The sequence below is a fragment of the Ochotona princeps genome, chromosome 14, assembly GCF_030435755.1.
Source record: "Ochotona princeps isolate mOchPri1 chromosome 14, mOchPri1.hap1, whole genome shotgun sequence".
Classification (NCBI taxonomy): Eukaryota; Metazoa; Chordata; class Mammalia; order Lagomorpha; family Ochotonidae; genus Ochotona; species Ochotona princeps.
Window position 1 is genome coordinate 47,834,158 of NC_080845.1, and position 24,258 is coordinate 47,858,415.

The 24,258-nt window shown below is 36.6% G+C and overlaps 1 protein-coding gene across 9 annotated transcripts in view; it reads left to right on the forward strand.

The window, feature by feature from the left end:
• The window catches only part of NFIB (nuclear factor I B), a 231,201-nt gene that overhangs the window by 160,157 nt on the left and 46,786 nt on the right, over nucleotides 1–24,258 (forward strand). For all 9 annotated transcript variants that reach the window (XM_012925804.2, XM_004581094.4, XM_058672282.1 and 6 more), the window contains exons 4-6: nucleotides 2,290–2,358; nucleotides 8,160–8,280; nucleotides 11,543–11,661. In XM_012925804.2, the coding sequence (XP_012781258.1) occupies nucleotides 2,290–2,358; nucleotides 8,160–8,280; nucleotides 11,543–11,661 (309 nt within the window). The remainder of the gene's footprint in view (nucleotides 1–2,289; nucleotides 2,359–8,159; nucleotides 8,281–11,542; nucleotides 11,662–24,258) is intronic.

A 24,258-nucleotide genomic window follows, 5' to 3' on the forward strand; every position in this document is an offset into this window, starting at 1 on the left:
CACTCTGTTCCTCTGGTCACTATTGTGTTCTAAATGCCGAGTAACACATCAGCACACAGCAGTCATGGATGAAAGCTGACCCAAGTCACTACTCTCTTTCATTTTACCAAAGAGTCCAAATAAATTCTTCAGTGAGGAAGTTCTGGGGAGTGACTGAAATCAGTATAGTTACCTATTGGTCTTAAACATCTGTGTCTGCAGTGTTATAAAATAGGTAAGCTGTCCATTTGTAGCCTATTTTAGGTGTTAAATTTTAAATTTTGTTCTGTGGCTATGTAGTAATCACTCTATATTTGGCAGTGAGTTAGTCATTAAGGGAGATGCAGAGATGAACCAAACCTAGTCACTCTCCTAAATAAAGGAGCTGATAATCCAGCAGGGGATTCAAGTCCTGAAAACCGATACTCTGGAAAATCTGAACATTCAACGTGTAAAATAAGTACAAATGAGGTGCTGTATGAGTACAGAGGAAAGATTATTTCTGGCCGGGCTGGGGGTGGAGGTGAGATGAGATGGGAAAGCCATTTATGGAGTGGGTGCTGGTGGTGCTGGCCATGGCAGGGTGAGGGTAGAGAGTACGAAAAGGGCTATCTCATCAGAGGGGCTTCTGGCCTTAGTACAGTCAGTGTATTAAGAGCAACTGGGTGGCAACAATGTTGTCTGATTGAACATAAGAGCTGGAGTTCTTATTTTTAACCTATCTTCTTTACTACGTTTGCTACATATAAGTATAGCAAACTATTCTTTAAAACAATGAAAGCAACAGACATCTTTGTATACAATAATAACAGGAGTGCAGAAACTTAAAAACATCTTGCTCCCCCCTCCAATGGTCAAAGGGAGTCAGAGTCCTTTATTCTACTCATGACCTTTAGTACTTTGTACAGTGCTGCTTACATAGAAATTTCTCAATTACCACTGAAATGACTTCAGTCTGATGAAAACTCAGTTGCTCAAGAAGACTTTCCTAAAACAGAAGTGTATCAAAGGGGGACATTTTGTTATTTTTTTCTCCTAAAGTGCATTTCTTTTTCAGAACAGTGACTTAATATGAGGCCTAAATTTTGTCATCAGCGAAGAACTTGTAAACTCCTTGTTACTCTTTCCTTTGTCCTGTTTTCCAAAGAAGGCAAATAGATAGTTACAGAACAGTATTCAAGCATTCCTGGCTCCTCAGGTCACAGCAGGGGTGTATATGTGCCAGTTAAGTGAGTTTCTGTCTTTTCTTGCTAGTGTGGTTGGAAACCCATGTATCGACATTTGTTCTGGTGAATTTTCTTTATAGTTTGGAACCATCTGCAGTCCTGTGGGCACAATTCAGTGGTTGACTGGCAAGGAACTGATTCGTAGCATTTAGCCAGTGCTTACCATGAGTTTTATAGTTTTATCACATTTCATACTCTAATAAGTCTGTGAGGTCTCATATCTCTAATTTACAGATGAGGAATTTGAAACAAAAAAGATGTCTAATGACCAATGTTCAGTAACTGGCAATGTGGCTCTGATACAAATCCCATTTCCCTGACCTGTGGACTCCATGTTGCCAAACCACCCATGCCTTCCATTGCTGTCCTTTCATCCTTGGCTGGTCCCATAGCTTCGTGTAAAATCCAGCCTAGCAACAAGTTTTTGGAGAGCAGAGTGTGAAGTATTTTAATCCTGGGGATTTTCAGTCTCTACTCACTTCTTTCCCAAGGCTTCTTCCTCACTCCCTGCCTTGCCACATTGCACTGCCTTGGTATAACTGAGAACCAGGGTAGGGGGCCATTATTGTGGTCTGTAGGAATCCTTGTCTGCCAAACATGTTTGAAGATTCCCAGGCTCTTGACTAGTGGACCATGCTACCGTGGGCCCTGTGTGTACATGCTGCAAAAAGGTCCTGTGGTGTTGTTCTTGTATTTTGGAGGCCTGGACCCTTCAACGCTTACTCTCTCTCCCTCTGTCCCTCTGTCTCTCTTCCAGGTGCTACTAAGTTAGAGGTCTTCAATAAGTACCCTTGAACTTTATTCTTTACACATGGACTTTGTCAAATACAACCATACCAGTTGTTCTGTATATTGAAAAAGTTAAGATAAAGATAATTCCTTGAGGTTTTTAACATCTAAGCCTTTTGCTTACATTTAAAGGGATCCAGTCTGCATTCATGAGATACTTATTTGTCCCTGTTGTCAGCATACTTGTTTTTGCTCTAACCTTTGGTTTAGAAACACTGAAACAAATACTGGTGTTTAATAATTTATTTTGCTTCCTGCGTATGTTGATCTTTCTCCCCTTGGTGTTTATTTTCAGGATACCTTGAGGATAGTTTTGTGAAATCTGGAGTCTTCAATGTATCAGAACTTGTGAGGGTATCCAGAAGTGAGTAAATCATTTTCTTTTTATTTAAATATATTGTATGGCTTATTACATTTTATATTTTGACCTTTAAATGTAAAGGAGCCACATGTTTGCTTCTAGCTTTTAAAAACTTAAGTTATTTGATAAAATCTTAAATGATATATTTTGTCTGATTTTTAAAAATCTTTATAATTGTGTGACTGTTCTGATTGCCATGTTTACAGTATTCATTTAATTCACTGTTCTCTGTGACCATAGATGGTCATCTATATCCAAGGAAGTGTGATTAATTAAATGTACTCAATGTTGTTATGATAACCCACATAAGTTTCCTGTAGATAAGTGCTTTTTCTTTTTACTAACATTTTGGTGGGGGCTGGAGATGCACAGGATATACACACTAATGTGCAGAGTGTTGAGGGGTGTAGAAATTAACTTTGCAGATTGTTGTTGGATATAGATAGCAAGCATTGTTATCCAAAACAATGTCCAATTGTTTCAACTTGCCGCCTCACCTGAGACACCACTCTTGGCAGGCAGGGCCAGATTTTTCGAGGGTAAGCTCACCTGGCTAGCTCCCTAAGCAAGGGGAAAGTTTCTGTATTAACTCTCTCACTTATTTTGAACATGCACAGATATGTCAAAGACGCAGGTCTTAATACACTGATAATGTTGGAGGTGGTGATCCTTCCCCATTTCTTCCCAGCCTTTGCTTGTTTGTGCCACTGTGAACAATAGGTTTTCGACTCACATTTTGACATGAGACATTCACACTGTGGCTTGATATCATTCAGGTAACATGGTGGCACTCTGATCTTCGTTTTTTCTCATGGGTCAAATAAAGAGGTCATGAATGAGAATCCTGATGGTCCAAGAAGAATAAAAAGAGAGTGAATTTGCAAGTGGAGGAGTTAACTTTAGTGTCATCAGTGAATTTTCTAAGATGATGAAATAACTCAGATTTTTGTAGTGGTCCATTACAAATAGAGTGTGTATTAGGGAGGAATATACGTGAGCATTTAAGACCTTCTTTGTGGTATAATTCTGGGTTTCATAAATGTATGGCCAAACGTCTCTGTCATGGTCTTTCTGTTTGGCGCAGTGTAAGATATTAACATAAATTATAAATGAAAAAGAATTTAAAGTCCTTAGTCGATGCAGAGTATGTATTTGCTGGGAAGACAGATTCCAGCATTCTATGAAGTCCAAGAGAATGAACCTTATGTATTTTTCCAGATCACGTTTTGATGGTTAGACGTCTGTGACATTTGAAAGATTTCAAGGTTTTCAGTTGTAATTTGGGAAGAAATGTGCTGGATTATGTTCATGACCAGATTATAACATGTATAGGAAGAAAGGAATATTTGTGTGTGTGTGTGTGTGTGTGTGTGTGTGTGTGTGACAATATTTGCTCTGCAGAAAAGCTGCGTTGCCGCAGTTAGCAGGCTTATCAAATTATTTGCTCAAATTTTTATTTCTGTGAGTTCCATGATAGAGTTTCATCTTTCTTATGAGAAGAGCAGTGGAGTCATCTGTCAGAAAATATTTGTGTAGTACCTCATTATGAGTAATATTATGCTAAGTGCTGTCAAAGGAGAACCGCCCTAGAACCTGCAAAAATCCTAAATGATATTTGGAAAAATATGAATTCTGAACATTGTAGAGTAGATCAGGAATGCCTTTCTAAACCAATTCGGAAACAGGAAAAAATTTTAGATCTTTTTCATTCCTCATTAATATTGTCATCTCTCAGATATTTTTTAGGTTATCTGTAACACCCGATAGTGCTGATTTGTAATTAGTACTTTAATTAGCTATAGTCATTCATGAATTTATTTATTCAGCAAACATTTATTTCCTCTTCCATAGGTACATAATTGTCTCTGAAATGCTTGAAAACTTACTATCCTAAGTGTTTTCATGTATCCACATTATAATCTTGTTTATACAATTGAACTCCAGGAGATAAGGACTCAGTGATCATAAATTCAGCACAGCCCTGATACACACGTTGTGACTTTTCGAGGGTTCACAGTAGGTTAACAGTTTCTGTCCTCTAGGGTTTTCCTACCATGTGACCTACTAATGTGCGTGTTGACTTTAGCTAATGAAGCTATTCAGTTTTAGGAGAGTGATCTTTCTGCTGAATGATATTATCTTCATCTTCAAAGTTGATTTAGGATCAGCTTTTGGAGAAGGAGAACAATAGGAGAGATTAAGAGGTGGCTTCTAAACCTTAGAATCTGAGGTTCTCTGGGCCTTAGTGTCTAAAGGGACATTGGCAAGCTGGTAAATATGATTTGCAACACTCAGCTTCTTGACAGTACTGGAGAAGAGGTGCTAATGCTGATCTTGGGGCTGATGCAAGTTCGCCCTGAGGGTTTAAACAAGAAGGTCTGATGGTGACTTGCTGTTCTCACATACTCTTTGTCATTAGGTCCATTGTACATTTGCTATTTGAGTATTTTGGCTGTTTATTATTAATCTGCCTTTTGCCCTCCTTTGCTCTTCCATTCCATGTCAGAATACATATCATATTTTTACTGTGTCCATTTATAAATCTATAGACAAATAATTGTTAGTTATCTTGATACCCTGGGCTAATCCTTCTGTAAATAAAATAGGGAAGATAAAATTTCTGAGGAATTTTTTTTAATAGTGAAAGGGATGGACTTTATTTTTTAAGACTTATTTATTTTTATTGCAAAGTCAGATATACAGAGAGAAGGAGAGATAGAGAGGAAGATCTTTCATCCGATGGTTCACTCCCCAAGTGACCACAACAGCTGGAGCTAAGCCAATCCAAAGCCAGGAGCCAGGAGCTTCCTCTGGGTCTCCCACATGGGTGCAGGGTCCCAAGACTTTGGGCTGTCCTTGACTGCTTTCCCAGTCCACAAGCAGGGAGCTGGATGGGAAGTGGAGCTGCTGGGATTAGAACCGGCACCCATATGAAATCCTGGCGCGTAGAAGGCGAGGACTTTATATGCTAGGCTATCATGCCGGGCTCCCTGAGGAATTTTTTTAAATTATCATTTTACCTCTAATTAATATCATCCAGCATGTTTATGGCCAGGCAAATTGTATTGGCTAAACTGTCATATGTATTTAATAGAAACTACAAATGTTGGCTTAAATATTGCATGATCTTAATAAGTTTGCAGATAGTTTAAATAAGATATAATCTGCACATTCCTGTCAGGTATTTGAATTATACCCATTGTTACAAGGCTGCCAGATTACCTTCTTCATTAGCCCCTCTAAAACTTTCTCTAGACCATAACCTACTTCTAATGTTACATAAAGCATAGTTCTGATAATAAATGTTAAAGCATGTGGTTACTCTGGGATTTTCTATCTTGTATTTTTTAAATCTCTGTAGTCTCCAAACCACAACAAACAGCCATCTTTTAGTTCTTGAAATAATCAAGCCGTCAGACATAGTTACACATGGCATATAAACATTTTCTGTTTAAAGGAAGTTGAAGTGCATGATAGGAATGGGATAGACTAACAGCTGGAAGAATGCTCTGGAAGCTTGTACCTGACGCCTCTCATATATACATAATGGTTCATTTAATTTTTTTGTAGGAAAAGATAGGCGTTGCATATTCATGGATGACTTTTCTGTAATGAAACAAGTGCTTCTTGATCATCTGTTCTGAAAAACATTTTAATTTAACCTTGGGCTGACTGATACTAAAGATCAACCCAGCTTTTAATACATTTAGAATATCTATTAAACATCGTGGGTATTCAAAATTCCTTGAAAATCTGTGGTTTCATTGACATTTTGTATTCAACATCAGGCAGTTAGCAGAGAGGGGTGGGGATTAAGCCAACCACGTGTTCGTATTGTGAATCTTGGGGACGTTAGGATTCTGTTGCCAAGCCCCTGGACACACTTTGCCTGCTGACAGCTTTTGAACACCTGATTAGAACAGGTGGAGAAATGTAAACTCTTCCTAAGCACTGTTTGTCCTTTGGAATCCCACTGTCTGGTCTCAACTTGGGGCAGTATTTCTGCCCTACGGTATCAGCTGTTTTGAAAGACATCCCTTCAGTACCATACTCATTTTCCAAAGCGCATGCCAGCTGTGGCTTCTTGCGCAGAATTATTGCAGAATTCAAGGCTACATTGGATTCCTTTCCCCCTAAAGTTCTAAAGTGTTTAATGATCATGCCATTGATTTGTTCAGTTTTAGTGTACCACCTTATCCTGGTATTTGTAGGTTTTGCCTGAGAGTTTACTTATTAAAAATGTTGCCCAGTATGTTTATTCAGGAAAAGAATTTTTTAAAGCTATTTTGTATCCATTACAGTGACTACCAATAAGGGCCACAGTCAGTATCTTGTTGAATGAACAAACTTTCAGCAACAGATGCATTTGGTTTTGCTTTTCCACAGAGTTTTGAACTGTTTTGTCTTGGCCTTTGTTATGCACTGAGCATATTACTGGGCTTTTATCACTTCTTATCTTGATTCATTTTCAATATGCTCCTATGTGGTAGGTTATTATTTTCATTTTATAGTTTAGGAAACTGAGTCTGATAGGCTGTCAGTGACACAGGAAGTTCAAACTAAAAGACTGTTTATCTCTCAACACTGTGTTCTTTGTGATACAACATGCTGTCATGTAGATTTATTCAAGATGTCTAAATATTTATTTTAATTGAAAGATATATAGTCCATTGTACAAAAACTACCAACATACAAAAACTTTTGCTCATCATACATTAGCAAATTCAAAGAGATTTGTCAATTTTTCACCTTAGTGCCTTATAGTATAATACTGTTTAACTATATTTTAAATTACTTATAAATTTGTATTATAAACTTCCTTTAAAATACATACCTTTAAATAACACTTATAGGGCCCGGCGGTGTGGCCTAGCAGCTAAAGTCCTCGCCTTGAAAGCCCCGGGATCCCATATGGGCGCCGGTTCTGGTCCCGGCAGCTCCACTTCCCATCCAGCTCCCTGCTTGTGGCCTGGGAAAGCAGTTGAGGACGGCCCAATGCATTGGGACACTGCACCCGCGTGGGAGACCTGGAAGAGGTTCCAGGTTCCCGGCTTTGGATTGGTGCGCATCGGCCCGTTGCGGCTCACTTGGAGAGTGAATCATTGGACGGGAGATCTTCCTCTCTGTCTCTCCTCCTCTCTGTATATCTGGCTGTAATAAAATGAATAAATCTTTAAAAATAAATAAATAAATAACACTTATATTCCTGTATGAAACTCTGTATGTACTTTGGGGGAAAAAACGTGGCTTCTATTTGACATTTACAAATTTCACATATTTACCTACTGTGGTACAGTTATTTATATAAAATAATTATGGTTTCTAATCTATTCTAATATCAGTGTTAATAGGATTATAGAGCAGTGATCATAGGTGTTTATTTGTGAAGTTCTTCTATCTTTATGGTTTTTGAGAATCCACTTAATGGTAGGCCATTGTTTGGTACTGAACAACTGGAGTTACATCCTCTGTTCCTCCAAGACCTCACTGTATAGAGCAGGAGGTGACAATGACAATGACAAATGTACCAAATGGGTGAGTATGCGAGCTTCTTGAGTGGGATTAGGGGAAGCAGCGATCAAAGATTGTCTTCTAAATGCCCCATATTCTGCATTTGCACAGTAGTACCATGAGAAAGGTTTTAGTTCCTACCCCAGGATATGATGGGTGTTATTAGAGTCCTAAGGTAAATAGAGTTCATTTATCCTTGTCCAGAAGCATGGAGAATGTCTGATTGTTATAATGGAATGCTGATGACAAGTGTGGTCACCTTTCTTAGTGTTTCTTTCCATTTTACTCCTCAGCGCCCATAACCCAGGGAACTGGAGTCAACTTCCCAATTGGAGAAATCCCGAGCCAACCATACTACCATGACATGAACTCGGGGGTCAATCTTCAAAGGTCGCTGTCTTCTCCACCAAGCAGGTAACTATCCGAGGAGCTGCTCAAGCTCTCAGTTTGCACGCAGCTACAAGTTAAGGTATTATGAAGATAGGTGGATATGTGGATTGGCAGGCAGGTAGGTAGGAGAGAGGAAAAATAAAACAGTTTTTGATGGTAGTATATAGATTCTTAAAGTTGTTGCAATATTTGCAAACTATAGCTGTCCAAAGCATATTTTCCACAAAATCTCTTTTGTGGAAAAAAGGAAATATGGAAATTTACATTTTATTCAGACAGTTTGATGAGTTAGCTAATTCTTCTGGTGAATTTAAAAAAACAATGTTGCCAGTTATAACCTGTCCAACCTGGTAACTGTTATCCTTAATACCACTTCCAGAATTGGAATAATGAAATATGAAAACTGAAATGTGTCATTTACTTAACAGTAAGATTAGAGTCCTTATGCTGGCCGTAATTTACCAAGCACTTTAAGTAGTGGGTGAATTTTGGCTCATTTAGTCATTTTTTGACTCATTTAGTTATTGAATGCATTGTCTGGTCTGAGGTTTGCTCTGACCAGTATCTGTTGAGGAGGAATGCAATGAGTTTTCTTTGTTTCTAAGTCCTCTGTTGACATTTTCATTTTCTTTCTGTTGATATTCTAAGTTTAACCTTCAGTTTAAGTAGAGCAGATGAATTTTTTTTTTTTTGAGGTAGATCTTCAGCATGTCAAGACTCATCTCATTCCCAGAGTATAAAATATACCCATATCAAATATAAAAGCATCACAAATTCCAGAGCAAAGCCGGCATTTAATAATGTCAGCTTTTTAAAAGTAAAAAGAATATCTAAAATTATTTCCCTGAGCCAGGCTTAGTAATGAAAGTTAATTGCGTTTGGATTGATTTTTTTTTTCTTTTTTTAGGGGCAGACAGAGAGAGTGAGCCAGAGACAGAGAGAGCAAGATAGATCTCATCCATTGGTGTACCCCACAGATCTCAGATTCCTGCACTGGCTTGGGACTAAGCCAGGAGCTGGGAATTCAATCCGGGTCTCCCACGTGGGATGGCAGGAATTGGAGTCATTGCTGCTTCCTCCCAGGGTCTCCATTAGCAGAGGCTATACTCAGGAACCACACAGGGTATCAAACACAGGCTCTTCACTGTGAAACACTGTGTCTTCAGCTGGTAGGCCAAACACCCACCCCAGCAGGTTAATTTTATGTCTTCTCTGGTCATACTCTATTTTCATATAATTACATTGTCTGGGCATATTGTTAATATAACTATCCATGGTATGAGTAGGTATTAAAAATGCTTAAAATGTGAATAGTATAGTCAGCAATGCAGGTGAAACTAGTGCTTGGGATGCCAATGTTCGTATTAAAATGCCTGGTTCAAGTCCTGCCTCCCGCGTACTTCTGACTCAGCTTCTTGCTAATGGGCCTTTCAGGCAGCCGATCATGAATCAAGTAGTTGGGTTTCTGCCACCCATGAGGGAGGTCCAGATGGCGTCCCTGAAGCTTGGCTTTGGTTTGGCTAAATCCTAGTTGCTGTGGGCACTTGGAGAAGTGAACCTTTGGATGGAAGATTTGTCTCTCTCTGTCTCTTCCTCTTGTTAATCTGCCTTTCAAATAAATAAATGAATGATGAATCTGATTAAAAGCATGAATAATAATACTGGATCGGTTGCCAGCATAAATCTTTTCTGTTGACCATTGCATATCAAATGTGTCTCACAATAAACAATGTTTCAAAAATATTTTTATTACTTTGGTATGAAACTAATTTCTCTTCCATTTGAAGTTTTATATATTCATATTTACTGTTAACTCACAAATGCAAAAATAACTTTAAAGGATGGCTTATAAATATAAGTTCTAACCTTAGGAAGTAACTGAAGAAGCAGTTTTCACTCTTAGAATGGCTTAGCATGGTTGGAAACGGCTATGTTCTCTATCGTGTTCATTCTCTGGGGGCAGTGAGTCGAATGTTCATCACAAGCCCTTCTACAGATGGGTGTAAACACAGGCGTGCTTATGCGTGCAGAGATCAGAGCCATGGAGCTCAGAGTCCCAATGTGGTGTCTCCTCTCCCTCCGTTCCTCTGCTCCAGGGAATTCACTGCATCTCCAAATACAACTCCCATTTGCAAAAAAGGGAGGATTGACTTTTGTATACAGTTTCTGAAATCCTGTGACATATTTTACTATCACTACACAAAAATTAATTTAGAAGGTTTTTTTTTAGCTTTTACCAGAAAATTTTTAATTAAAGAAAACTCATTTCCGTGGTTGTAACTCACTGTTTCATGGAGTATGTGGAGGCAGTATATTAAGTGGTATGGCCTCTCCTGAAAAAGCAGCTGTTTAATATCTGCTCTAATTAGTTGGTTTTTTAAAAGTAATTGAGGTGACCCATATTTTCCTTACAAAAATATATAATTTTTGAGGTTACTGTTTAGTTTCAATGTGGCAGTGTCTTTTTTTTAATATATGTTTAATCTTAATAATTAAACATCAGTAACCTGGTGTTTAAAGAAAAGTTAAAGGAGAACATATAAAATAATTTACAATCACTGAAATACAATAGATTTTCTATTATTAATTACAGGGTTACTAATATTAATTACTGTTTGAAGTGTATTCTAAATGCCAACCACTTGAGAGGATTTCAGTAATTGATCTAATCATCTTAGACATCTCCCGTTGAATTAGGTTTTATTATTTCAATTTTATAAATGACAAACCTAGTTAGTAAAGTTAGGAGCGTACCATTAAGAACTAATAAGTGGTCTAGTCAAGATGTGATAATAGGTTGTCTTCTTCCAAAGCTCTGTTCTCTTCTATGTTATCTTCCATTACCTTATCTTGGAATTAATATGAAAAGTTTAAGTTGTCAAGTGGCAAGTGCTATACAAGTGAACATCATTAATATCAATATCAGTTGCAATAAAGAATTAAGGTACAATTACTACTCTATCATTATTTTAATATTAGTAGACAAATCACATCAAATGTTCACTTTTTACTATTGAAATTTTCCTTGGAATGTTTTTGAGTAGATAAATGTAATGAATACCATATTTCTTTGCCAGGATAAAGTATAAGATAGTATAGTAAATTGTATATACCACCATGAATATTTGCTATTCCTGTTGATACCTTGAATACTTAACACTATTTCAGAGTGATTCTGAGGTATGGTGACTTCTCTGTATAGAAATTGCTATAGTTAAGAATTTTCTCAAGTGAAATGCTGTATGCCAGAAATCCCAATAATGTAACTATTGCTATATTTTAACAGCAAAAGACCCAAAACTATATCCATAGATGAAAATATGGAACCAAGTCCTACAGGAGACTTTTATCCCTCTCCAAATTCACCAGCTGCTGGAAGTAGAACATGGCATGAAAGAGATCAAGGTGAGTGGCATGGAAATTCTTCCAGGAACTAAAACGAAAAGAACAACCCTTTTCATAAGTTTCCTGTGGCTCCAGATATGTCATCAGTGTAATGGAGGGAAAGGATCCTTTTACCCCTCTGGGTTCTTCTGTGGATTCCTTGATTCAAACTGGAAGCCCAGTTACTATTAAAACTGATTAACAAGAGAAAAGCACCCAAGTTCTATTAATGTTACATGTAAATGAAGATCTTCATAGGAGAGTAAAGTCCAAAGAAATGACCAAAGCATTTGCGTACTCTATGTTGGATGAAACAATGCATTCATAAAGAAATGAAAGAAGGAGTGGGTGTCCAGGTCATGGTAGTAAATTCTACGAATATTATGAACATATTGTGGAGTAGAAAAGTTAGTGGAAAGTAACAGATAACTTCTTTATTCAGAGACCTTACCTTGCCGCCCGCTTCTCAGACTCTGTTGATCAAGGCTGTTTTCTGGCCACTGTATGTGAAGAACGCCCCTCCCAGAGATCCTTTGTGGCTTGCTGTGCGTATAGGAAAAGACAGGCCAAATTACCCTTTCTGACATTACATTTCCACAGATCATTTCAGCTTGTAGTAATCGGTATGTGACTTCGGCGTATATTGAGGTGGCATGTCCTTAACTCCATCATGGCTTATATTCATGGGTTGATCTCAGTAAAAGCATGCCTGGCCATTTGGTGCACAAGAGCCATGTTTAGACTTCCTTCCCCCTGTCAGCCCTTGGCTATGATTTTTGTCTCCATCTCCTGCTGCCAGTCTGCCTCCTCACTTCATGAGTTCACATGCCAACCTGCCAACTCTGCTTTCTCCATGATGGTTTTTTCACTATTCTTTAAGCCCTAGGGTACTTGCTATTAAAATTCTGAGCTGCCTAGAAGGGGTTGTGAATAAGGAACTCTACTTTGTAAGTGCTAAGCTCCAGAAATACTTGTCTGCAAAAATTACTCAGCATTCCTCAGAACTTTCATTGTACAATTTTTAAAACCACAGTTTTGCTTTACAAAGCCGTATTTATGCACATGCAGAAATACCGACCAACTGTACAGTGCCCATGCTTATTAGTCTCCCTCTGAGAAAAAGGAAGAGGTGTGAAGCACATTATATCCAGGATGCAGCAAGAAAAAAGTGTAAATATGAATCCATAATGCCAAATAATACCGATTTCTTAAAATTATACTTCTCTCTCAAAGCTTCCTTAGAAGTGAGTCACTTTTTATCTGGAAAACCAACTAAATTGACTCATTTCCCACCACTCTCAGGAGACATCAGAGTTCCCTCAGATGACTGGGAGGGCTGGCCTCACTGCTCCACAGCCTCAGCCAGGGCCTTGCTGCTATGCCATGCTTGCCGTTCCTGGAGCTCACCACTTTGTTTCCATTTGGAAATGCAAACCCACCATCGCACAGGCCCAGCTCTGAAAAGCTATTCTAACTCATCTAGAAAATTTGTAGTCATTCTTCAGGGCCGAGCTTCAGTTGAGGAATTTCAGGCTAAATTAGGTCTTCCTGTTTTTGTTCTTGGCACCCATCATTGTTCTTTCATTGTGCTCGTAATAACTCATTTATTTAGAGAATTAATTGTCTAAATCTGTCTATACCATGAGGGCATGGACCTTCTCTGTTTTGTTGGTTATGATAACCAACACCTAACAAAACACTTCATGCACAGTGGTGGCACAACAAGTGTTTGTTGAATAAATGGACTGGTGATAAACCAAATAGCAGGCTTCTTAGTGGGGACAAGAACTAAACAGAGGCTTTTACTGGAGTTGCAGAAGTGAGAAGAAAAACGAAACCATCAAACCTTGGTATTTTATTGCTTGTTTTATATTTGATTGTCAGTTTGTTCCAAACAAAACTGTATTTTCTTTGTCAGAGATTATGCTGAAGAAGCTTCTAATGGTAATAATAACAACGTGGTGAATAGGTGGGGATGGATGCATTGTTCTGAAGTGTAGGTGTTCTTTATTGTAAAGAGTATCACTTTGTAGGAATTGATTCCTCTTGCCAGCCTCATTGTGTAAAGCCAATCTCAAATCATTATAAAACAGTTTTGAAAAGTAGAAGGGAAACTGTCATTCTTCCTCTTTGTAAAATCATTGTTTTGTCTTTGTGACTTTTCTATTGTCAAGATGACTAGAATTATTGGGGAAGTCTGCAATTGCATATTCTATTAAGAGTAAGGAAGAGTGTTCCATTCTGCAGTGTGCCTAAGAAAAACTGTCACTTTTATTCTGAATATCCTGAAGACTGTAATTCACACAGTAAGTCGTTGTAGGAAGAAGACTTCAACCACAATGAGAAATTGAGGGCAGTACAGTACTATCTTTATAAGTTTGCTGAGCCTAATGTAATCATTTTGTTTTTAGGAAATTGCCCTTTTTAAAAAAATTTGAAGACGAAATGCCTGTGGTTGCCCTTGTCCATTTATCAGTGTTCTTTCCCTTCACTTTTCTACCACGAGGGATTCCCCTTGAGCGTGTACTGAGGGCTGATTCTGTGTTTGTAATGGCCTTAACAGTCTAATGCTGCAGTAACTGATGCTAAGTAGGTTCTTCTAGGTTGATATAAGTAATTATTATAATCAGCAAAATACTAGCTATTTATTCTTGATTATATTCTGATATATAATCAAACATCCCATAATCTGTTAGTGTTAACTTTATATTAAAAACCTCTTTTGCCATAGCTGATTTTTGACTATCAGAATGAAGGATAATTAAATTAGAGATAATATGTGGCATTCTACGAGAGTCTTTAGAACGTTTGTGGAAAATGTGTTTTATAGGAAAAAAAATGCTTGGACTTCTAAATACCATTTTTGCACTGAAATAAATTTGTCTTCTTTTTAAAAAAATTATTATTTTTTTTATTGGAGAGTCAGATATACAGAGAGGAGGAGAGATAGAGAGGAAGATCTTCTGTCCATTGATTGACTAAATTTGTCTTCTAATTCCATTTTTTCACAAATGTTTAAGTTCCCTGGCACTTTTTAAAAAGATTTACTTATATATATATGTGTGTATTTATTTACTTATGTATATGTTCATGTGAAATGCATAGTGACAAAGAAAAGGGAAGGAGTGCAGGGGGGTATCTTCCATATGTTGGTTCACAATTGGCCACAACAGCTAGGGCTTGGCCATTCCAAAGCCAGCAGCCAAAAGCTCCATCTGAGTACACCTATGTGGATGGCAGGGACTCAAGTACTTGAGCTGCCACTGGCAGCTTCATAGGCTCAGAAACAGGGTCCAGTCTGAGACTCTTGGAACTCCGGTATGGGGTATGGATGTCGTGAATGACAGCTAACCTGTCTGCTCCAGGCTGCCTTCCCTAGTCCCCTCGTACCTTTCCCACTGCAGCCTGAAATGTCGATGTAAACCATTAAGATTTACACGAAGTAGACAAAATTAAAGGCTATAGTATGATTAAGTTTTAATACCCATTTAATTTTAAAAAGAAGCTAGTCAAACTCATAAAGTAATATCTAAATTCCTATAGTGAAGCATTGCTATTTATCATCATTTAATAAAAGGGTTATATCTTTATCATATTACACAATAATTGATATCTTTTCAGAACAAAAGGATTAACAGTTTCTGATCATAAAAGTTATAATTTACATAATTTTATATATTTATAAGTATGTTCAAATACTAACAGTGCTAACACTTGATGAGAGCTGTATTATTTGGTTAAATTTTTTTCTAATCAGTAGTGAAATTATGTTTCAACTGTTACATTCCTTTTATATTTTAGAATATTTCCACTTACATTTTCTCCAGTATGAATCCCTTAGCCTTCAACTTCTTAGTGCTACTACCTATATTATTTTGTTTTTTAATACTGTTTTCCACATTTAAGAGTTTAATAATTAAATGAATAGAATCAAGTCTATCAATATGCAGATTGAAGATTTCTTTTACTCTAATATTTATTTCATAAACAATTCCATTGAGATCCTACCAACTTTTTTTTCTGAGTCGTATCAGATATCTGATGCCTAGATAATGGACTTCTCTTGAGATCGTTAGAGTAATCCTTTGTAATTTTCTAATATAAAAGGGAAACAAAAGAAGGGAGATGATTTTTCCCTCTAATTCAAGTTACATTCACAGGACTAAATTTAGATTTATTCCAATGCCCCACAGATTAGCAGACTAATGAATTATATGTTTGACCTTTGCAACAGTCTTTATCCAGGTCTCTCTGCTACTGCCATTCTCATAGTCATTCGTTTATCTAAATCTGAATGAAACACTCCTGAAACCTTATTGAATAGATGCTTGCAGAGCAAATACAGTAGTGCAGTTGGGGATTCCTAAATGAAAAATCTGCAAATTTTTCCTCTGCTGAGCATTTAAACAATTTATAGCCATAGATAAAAACATAAGTTCAAAGACTTTATATATAGCAAAATTTTATTGATTTTTACACATTTGGAGTTGAACAATTTGGGCCAGGTAGCACTTATAAAATGTCCATCATATGCATTTTTTTAGACATTGTGTTCACAAATATGAATAAACTACATTTTAAGTCCTTGACTCGCAAAACAGAAAAATATTTTTTGTTACTATTTGTGAAAAAAATCTTCACACTGAATAAATAATGTAAACTATGTTTTGAATGGCTGTCTATGCCTTTGAGCTAGCTTATTTTTAAACACAATGAAAAATAAAACTTTACATTAAATAATTGGCATGTTAGTAAAAACTTGCAATACTTGCTCTGTTTGTATGTAATTATGATTTTAACACTAGATTAAAGAAGTTAAACCGGAATCTTAGATAAGCAATAATTAGGTACTGTCTTACTGCTGTAATTACTAGAAAATAAAAACACTGATTTTTGTTTTTAATTATAGTTGGGGCCATTTTTATGGCATGGCAGGTGAAATGGTCACCTGCAACACTGGCATTCCGTAATTAGTACTGGCTTGCTTCATGTCCTGGATGCTCTGCTTTGGAGCCAGCTCCTTGCTAATGACCTGGGAAAAGCAGCAGAAGATGGGACCCTGGCTTTTGGGCTCCTTTCACCCATGTGGGACATTTGGATGAAGTTCTTGGGTTTGGCATGGTCTTTTATAATCACCTGGGAGTGAACCAGTAGATGAAAGATTCTTTCTTTTGTCTCTCCCTCACTCTCTGGAAATCTGATTTTCAAATAGATATGTATTGGTATAGGTAGTTGTATTAATACGTTTCTTCAGCAAGTCTTTCTGAAGTTTTCACCTATTTTCAAGTCATAAAGAGACTTATTTGTGATAACTGAACAAATGCTCTAGTTAGTAAAATAGGCTTGGATGTATTTAATTTCAATTTGCACTGTATAGACTTCTATTTTGATAGCAAATGAATAAAGGCACAGGGCTGAAGGCAACACTGAGGATTAGAGAATAATAATGTCCATTTAGTATCTGCATCTAGTTAGAACATAAATAGCAATAAATAAGAATATGGCAGAATGCAGACTGAACCAGAACCAGAGACCAGCATTTCTTAATATGAACTTAAGGTAGGTTAACAGATGTACTAGAGTGGTCACCCAATGTCGAAAACTTGTATTTTAACAAAAATTTATTTTTTTTCATTTGTGATTGAGTATGTAGGATATTTAATATACTACGGTGTCTGTGAATATTCAGGAGTGCTTTTTGGCTGAATGTGTTTATTGGTTTTTAACTTCAGAACCTTTTATTTCCATTGAAGAATCCATTGGGAGTTGTATTCCTAGGTTCAAACTTTGGAAAATAGTGCTGTAGCCCAAACCTGAAGTCTGACAAATGATGCAATCTCAAGATTTTTCAAGAGCTGTGGCAGCTGAGTGAATAAGCAGCTTTCACAAATGGTTGAATATCTTCTATCTGGGAGTCATTAACATTAAATAAAGTCCTAAAAAATGGCAGGACACACAACTTCATGACCTTACTGGAAGAACTTTAATTTCCCTTTGGGGGACTAGTTAGAACACCAACAATTCCTTACATTCCTAGTGTTTGTATCACAAGAATTAAATAGCAAGTGTTCAAATATCAAATTTTTGAGCCAAGAAAAAAAAAAAGAAATAACAGTGCTTTTGGTGAATAAATGTGAAGAAAATCTGGTGTGAATTTAATGTTTAGGACAACTGTTAAGCTTTTTTGTTTAGCAAAGAATGCTAGTTAAGCACTGTAAGTGAAATCTTCATGCACCTTCATGCTGTGGCGAAGAAAACTTTAGGGATATTTTCCTCATAGTACGTTTTATAGTTATTAGCCACACTGATGCTGCTGCAGCACCGTAACACAGGCATCTTCAATAAATAAAAGAAAATGATAAATAATAAGAGAAATTTTTGCCAGAATTCCTCACATTGCATGCCAGTTGACAGATATTTGCCTTCTTCTCATGAGTTCTCTAACATTTTAGATGGGGCAGATATGCATACATTCTACAAGGGCTGGAACGTATTTCTCTGGGAAAGTTGTACTCACGTTTCTGTGCTCCGGAGCCTTAATGCTTTGAAAGCAGAAAGACCCATAATAGAAATTTAGCTTGAAAAAATAACTTTACATTAAAAACTGAGCTTCTAGACTGATGGAATATAGGTTAAAACAGAAAATGTGGAAAACCTATGAGAAACAGAATCTCGAGCGACGCCGTGTCTCCTCGCATCATGAAATGTTTTATTGCAAATCCTTCAACAGTTATTTCGGGAGTGGAAAATCATTATCTCTTGAGTTATTAGACTACAAAAATCATATGCAGTAATCCATTTATTTTTAGATACAGATCACAGATATTACAATACATTATGAAACATAGTTCATACCCTTTAGTTCATACCTGAACAGTCCAAGGATCAGAGACCTGTCTTGCCCCACATGCCTAGGTAACTAGTGGCAGAATCTATGTCTGCTTTTTAAAAGACTTGCCCCCCTCCTTTTCCTGTTATCTCACAAACTTAGCTATATATGGGTTAATACACTAGGAACATCTAGACACTGCTTTTCTGGAAATTGTGCTAAACTTGTAGAACTGCAATGGTAGAAAAAAAAGGTGAATTTGTGAGTTCCTAAAGTTCTGGAAAAAAATAGTCAAAGCAAGGTTTTGAAGTGGTAAAATGAATATATCTTAAAAAAAATCAACCACAGTATTAGTGCCAGACTAAAACGATATGTGAACCATAAGACAAAGGAGGTGTAAGTGCTTCTGATGGAAAAATGTAAATAGCTAGTTTGCAATGAATGTTGAAACATAGTTTTCAGAAGCTGTTTCTTATGAAAACTGTTGAAATTGAAGGGAATTGAAAAGTGTGCCTTCATACACTATCACTGAATTTTAAACATTATCAGTATTTTCATAGTCGCATTTACTAATCTCATTTTTTGTCAGTATTTTAAAATACATCTCAGAGACATGTCATTTTGCGTGTAAATATTTTTAAAAGCATCTAGCTAGACAATGAATTGTTTTTACACAATCACATCATTATCAATTTAGCAAATACAACCCTAATTACTTAGTTAAGTCTAATAATTAATTCATGTTAAAATTTCCCAGAATATTTTAGTTTCATTCAGTATCCATACATGATCCATGCATACTTATTTTTTCAGCTTGTTTTACTATGTTTATTGTCCTTTCTTTCTATGCTGTTTATTTATGGAGGAAATTACATAAATTTTAAAAGTATGTCCAGTAAATACATGTAAATGAGGAAAAAGATCCACTGACATTTGCAGCTATTACTTAGGGAGCATTTACTATCTGTCAGGTGCTGGGCTAGGTTTGTATGTGTTTGGGCTTTTAAGCCCTATTAAAACTCTTCTTCACAGCTTATAAAATTGATCATGATAATTTTTAAAAAGATCTATTGTTTCTTTATTAATTATGTTGCATTATGTGACACAGTTTCATAGGCTCTGGGATTCCCCCATCCCCTCCCCGGGCCCTCCCCCCTTGGTGGATTCCTCCACCTAGTTGCAGTATTACAGTTCAAATTAAGTCAAGATTCTTTCCTTGCAATCACATACCAAGCATAGAGTCCAGCATCTTATTGTCCAGATAAACTCAACAGTTTCTTAGGGAGACCTTCTCTGGTCTGAAGGTAGAGCTGGCAGAATATCGTCCCAATCAATTAGAAGCCCCAGCACAGCATCAACAACAATTTACAACATTATAGAATTAATTGACATAGTATTGAGTAATCAATACGTTATAACAGTGCAAGTTCTTAACCACCTCCTGTGATTATTTCATTCACCCTTCAGTTTTTTGTTTGTACTCGTCACCGGCTGCTATACACCTTAAAGTGGCTATAGGGTACTAGTCAGCTGTCTCGAGTCTGTTTTCATTTTAGTATTTAGCTGTTTATCGTGTTGACGCATAATTTTGCTGAACTTGGTAGATTTTAGGATAGTCTTAAACTGGCTTATAAATCTAACCAGGCCTTTGTCTACAGTTGAGGTGCAGAACAGTTTTAGGAGAGGTGTGCAGAGAAATCTTCCATACCCGAGTGAGAAGTAATTAATCTTTGTGTCCTATCTAGTAAGGTATATGTGGATCCACACTGATCGTTTCCTGTTTGGTTCTAAGCTTTCCTTGTATTTCTCTGACTATTCTATTTTTGGGGGGGGGTGCCCTGGGGTGATCCTGATGGTCATTGCAAGAGTGGGTGGGGATCCAAAGCTGGAAATAAGTAAGGACCAGAAGATCATGATAATTTTTAAGATGCTTGACATGGAGCACACAAGTGACAATGACAAGTAGCAGAGGCAGCTGATGATAAGACCATCTTTTTAGACTTAGAAGCCATGCTCTTTGTTACTACAGAGGATGACTTCCAATAAATCTTCATGATGTTATAATTATGGCTTTGCAAACTAATTAGAAAGTCTCTGTATAGTTTTCTTTTTTTTCAGTGCATGAAACATCAGTACATATAAATGCCAGTAATTTCATAATGGTTCATAGGCTCTTCTGAGATCTGTGAGTGCTGTTCATGAGCCAACCATGGGTTGAGAACCCATTTTATAATAACATAATGTTAATCAATAAACCTAGTGTCAGGGATGCTATTAGCAGAGATGTGTGATACAGACCCAATCCAAACTGAGCTACATGTCATAATATAAAAATTAATACAGTATTGCCATCTACATATTTATTGTTTCAGTTTGGTTTTAGTCATTTTGTCTTATCGCAGAGCAGAACACTTGTGATCAGGAAACTCTAAATATTGATGTATTGTAGGCAAATAGTTTAAGTTTGGTGAACTTTGAATTTTCGCTTTGATGAAATAACCAAACTGTGTACCAAGTGTTCTTCATGTTCCAACATTTTGTACTTTAAATCAACTGTAGTCAAAAAATTCCAAGATCTTCAGGAAAAGTTGACCGTTTTCTCATCTAAAAATCTGAAACTTTCTGAGTGTTAGAAATTGGAAATTTTCATACCTAACCTCACATGACCAGTTAAGTGCTATGTAGGGCAGGCACAATGAAAATTTTGCATAAAATTACTTTCAGATTATGTTTATAAGATGTGTATGAAAAACACATGACTTTCACACTTAGACTTGAATCTTGTCCCCAAGATATCTCACTATGTAAATATGAATATACCAAAATCTCACATCTGAAAGCCTTCTGCTCCCAAGCACTTTACATAAAATATATTCAACATAGACTTGAGCCTGAAAGCTTTCATTAACATGGATCTTTTTGAAAATTAAATTTTTTTCTGTTGCTTCAATTGACTTTTGTGTGCTTTCTTTAAGTACTCTGAATAAAAATAATTGGACTATTTATGGTGCCTAGAGGCATCATATGTTTTGCTTTTTACCTGAGGAATGCACAGTTCTCACAAATACATGTCCTGTCCTGTGCATTTGGTTCAGCAAATGATTGATAGAGATTGAGTTATTATAACAGAACCTTGTTATGGGATCTGTGTCTCCAACTTTGAAAACAAATGACTCAGCCAGACAGCAACATGTATTTTCTCTAAATGACTAGGGATGTAGCAATAGGAGACCATTATCCTGCGACAATATTCTGTTTCATTGACATTATCTCGCAAATGTAATTGGTCCATTACTAAATAGAGGTTTTGTTACTGATCAATTTCACGTGATTTCTAAAACCATTAGGATAATAAATATGCCATCACAGTAATTTCATTGACAGAATGTTCTTTTTTTCTTCATTTACATTTGTTAGAGGAAGAAAATACAGTTTTAGGTTGAACTTAAAACCTACCATTCATATCAGTTTTGTCCCCTTTTCCATTAAGAACTACAGAATATTGTGCAGAAATGTCATGTTTGCATTGAACTACAGAACTGATGACCTTAAAGTTTTTCTGATTTTTCTTTCTGTCTCACTAAGCCACATCAAATCATAATTGTTCCCAAGCAGTTAGTTTACTATCTCAGTTTAATGATTTTATTTGAAAGAAGTTCCAGCTCATTTCTAGGACTTTCCTGTAAATCCACTAAAGTAACACATCAGTTAAATCAACCCTAACCATTACCAGTGTGGATAATAATAGCATTAGCAGCAACTGAAACCTTGAGATGTCTTATAGCATAAATGTTTTTAAATGCATGGCTTTCCCCCAAATGTTCTTCTCTAAAAACTCATCTGTAATCTTGTTAAATTAGAACTCTTCCAGTATCTTTCTGACTTTTACAGTTAAGGTTATGGTATTGATTTTATTTTAGAGTCCATGGCTCTCAGTTGCTTAACACTAATAAGCCTCCGTAGGCACGACATTTTCCCCTGAGGTATGGTGAATTGGAGCTATTTACCTATGCTGCTGTCTAATCAGTGACTAAAATGTACTTCGAATCCTGACCATTGTTTGGTGTTTCCCCCTTTTCAAATTAGGTTTACTGAGAATACTCAGTATACTTTGTGTCTTAAAATCAAGTTGCTAATGGACAAAAGCATGTTGAAGAGTTTATAAAAAGCAGTTTTCATTTATCTGATGTTTTTGCTTTTTGCACTATTCTTGAAATTATTCAGAGGATTTAAAAAAGTGTCTCAGAAGGATGTTCTTGAGCTTCAAAGGACTTTGAGCTTCAAGTTTGTGTTAGGTGGAGGTACAGCCTGGAGACTTTTTCATTTTTATAGAGACGTGACAAAATAGGAACTTGTAGCAACCTGCTGCTTACTACAGGTTGGGTTAAAATACATGATGAGAGAGACTTAAACTATCATAAAAATTTTCTAAGTTGTTGAAGCAGTAATATTCGCAAATATAATTAAAACTAAATAATGTTCAAAGTAAGAATTTCATTTATTTAACAGAGACTATCTTAACTTTCTCCTTTTAAAAATGATTTTATTTTTAAAAGTTGTGAGATCTAATTGAAAATAACATCTTCATGTGGTTTGCCATTTTCCTCAGTTACTTTAGAGTGTGAGAAATGTAAAAATATATAAAAATACTTTTTTTTCCAAGATTTATTTCTGTTTGAAAGTCATAACTAGGAAAAGAGAGAGAATCTTCCATCTGCTGGTTCACTCACCAGTTGACTACAACGGCCAGGGCTGGACTAGGCCAAAGCCTAAAGCCGGGAACTCCTTCCTGGTTTCTCAGCCACATGCTCAGGCCTTATTCTACAGCTTTTCCAGGCCGTCAGGCAGGGGGCTGAATAGGAAGTGGGGCAGCCGGGGTGTAAACCAGTGCCCACATAGGATGCCGATGTGGAGGGCGGCAACTTAAATCTATATGCCATAACTCTAGCTGCAGTAGATGTTTACTTGAAGTGGCAGCTAACTATTTTTTGAATCATCTGTTATCATCTTCTAGCTGCTGTAGTGGGATTGGGTCCATCCATATGTCTTTTCATAACATTCAGAGCTTTTGTTAATTTGGGGTGTATGGGAAGGACTTATCCACATTTGCCACATAATCAAAATTTTATGTCTCTGAAAGAGTCCTCAGGTTGCTTTCATTACTTTTTCAATAATCGCAAAACCATGGAAGGAACTTAAATGCCATCAACAGAGGACTGAATAAAGAAACTGTGATTCATCTACTCTATGAAATACCACTCAACTCTTACAAAAAATGAAATACAATTGTTTATAGCCAAATGGGCTTAACTGCAGACCATTATGCTAAGAGCAGTGGGCCAATTCCAAAAGGTCAGATATATGTTTACCCTAATATAAGATAATATGATGTCAAATCTAAGGATTTTTTCCTGTGAATTCTACCTTATTGTGCTTCCTAATTATTTGTACCTTTTGTAATAAGACCTTGTGATATAATTCATTAACTAGTCATCCATAGGAGACTGATGGCTTGTAATCATCCGAGATTGTCAATGTCCCTTTTATCACTGCTATTGCTGCTGTGCGTGTGTAACGATGATCTAGTCATTATCATAATCTCATCCGTGCCACGTGAGATACACACTGGCATTTATTCCTAAGTGAAGATGCTGTACACTGTTTTTCATCACCCTCCTATCATGTTGATACCTTTGTTATATGTTCATCAACCTCATGTGGATGAAGGTTCACTATTCTTTTTTTCTTTTTTCTTTTTACTTTTATGTTCTCTTTTTTACTCCCCATGG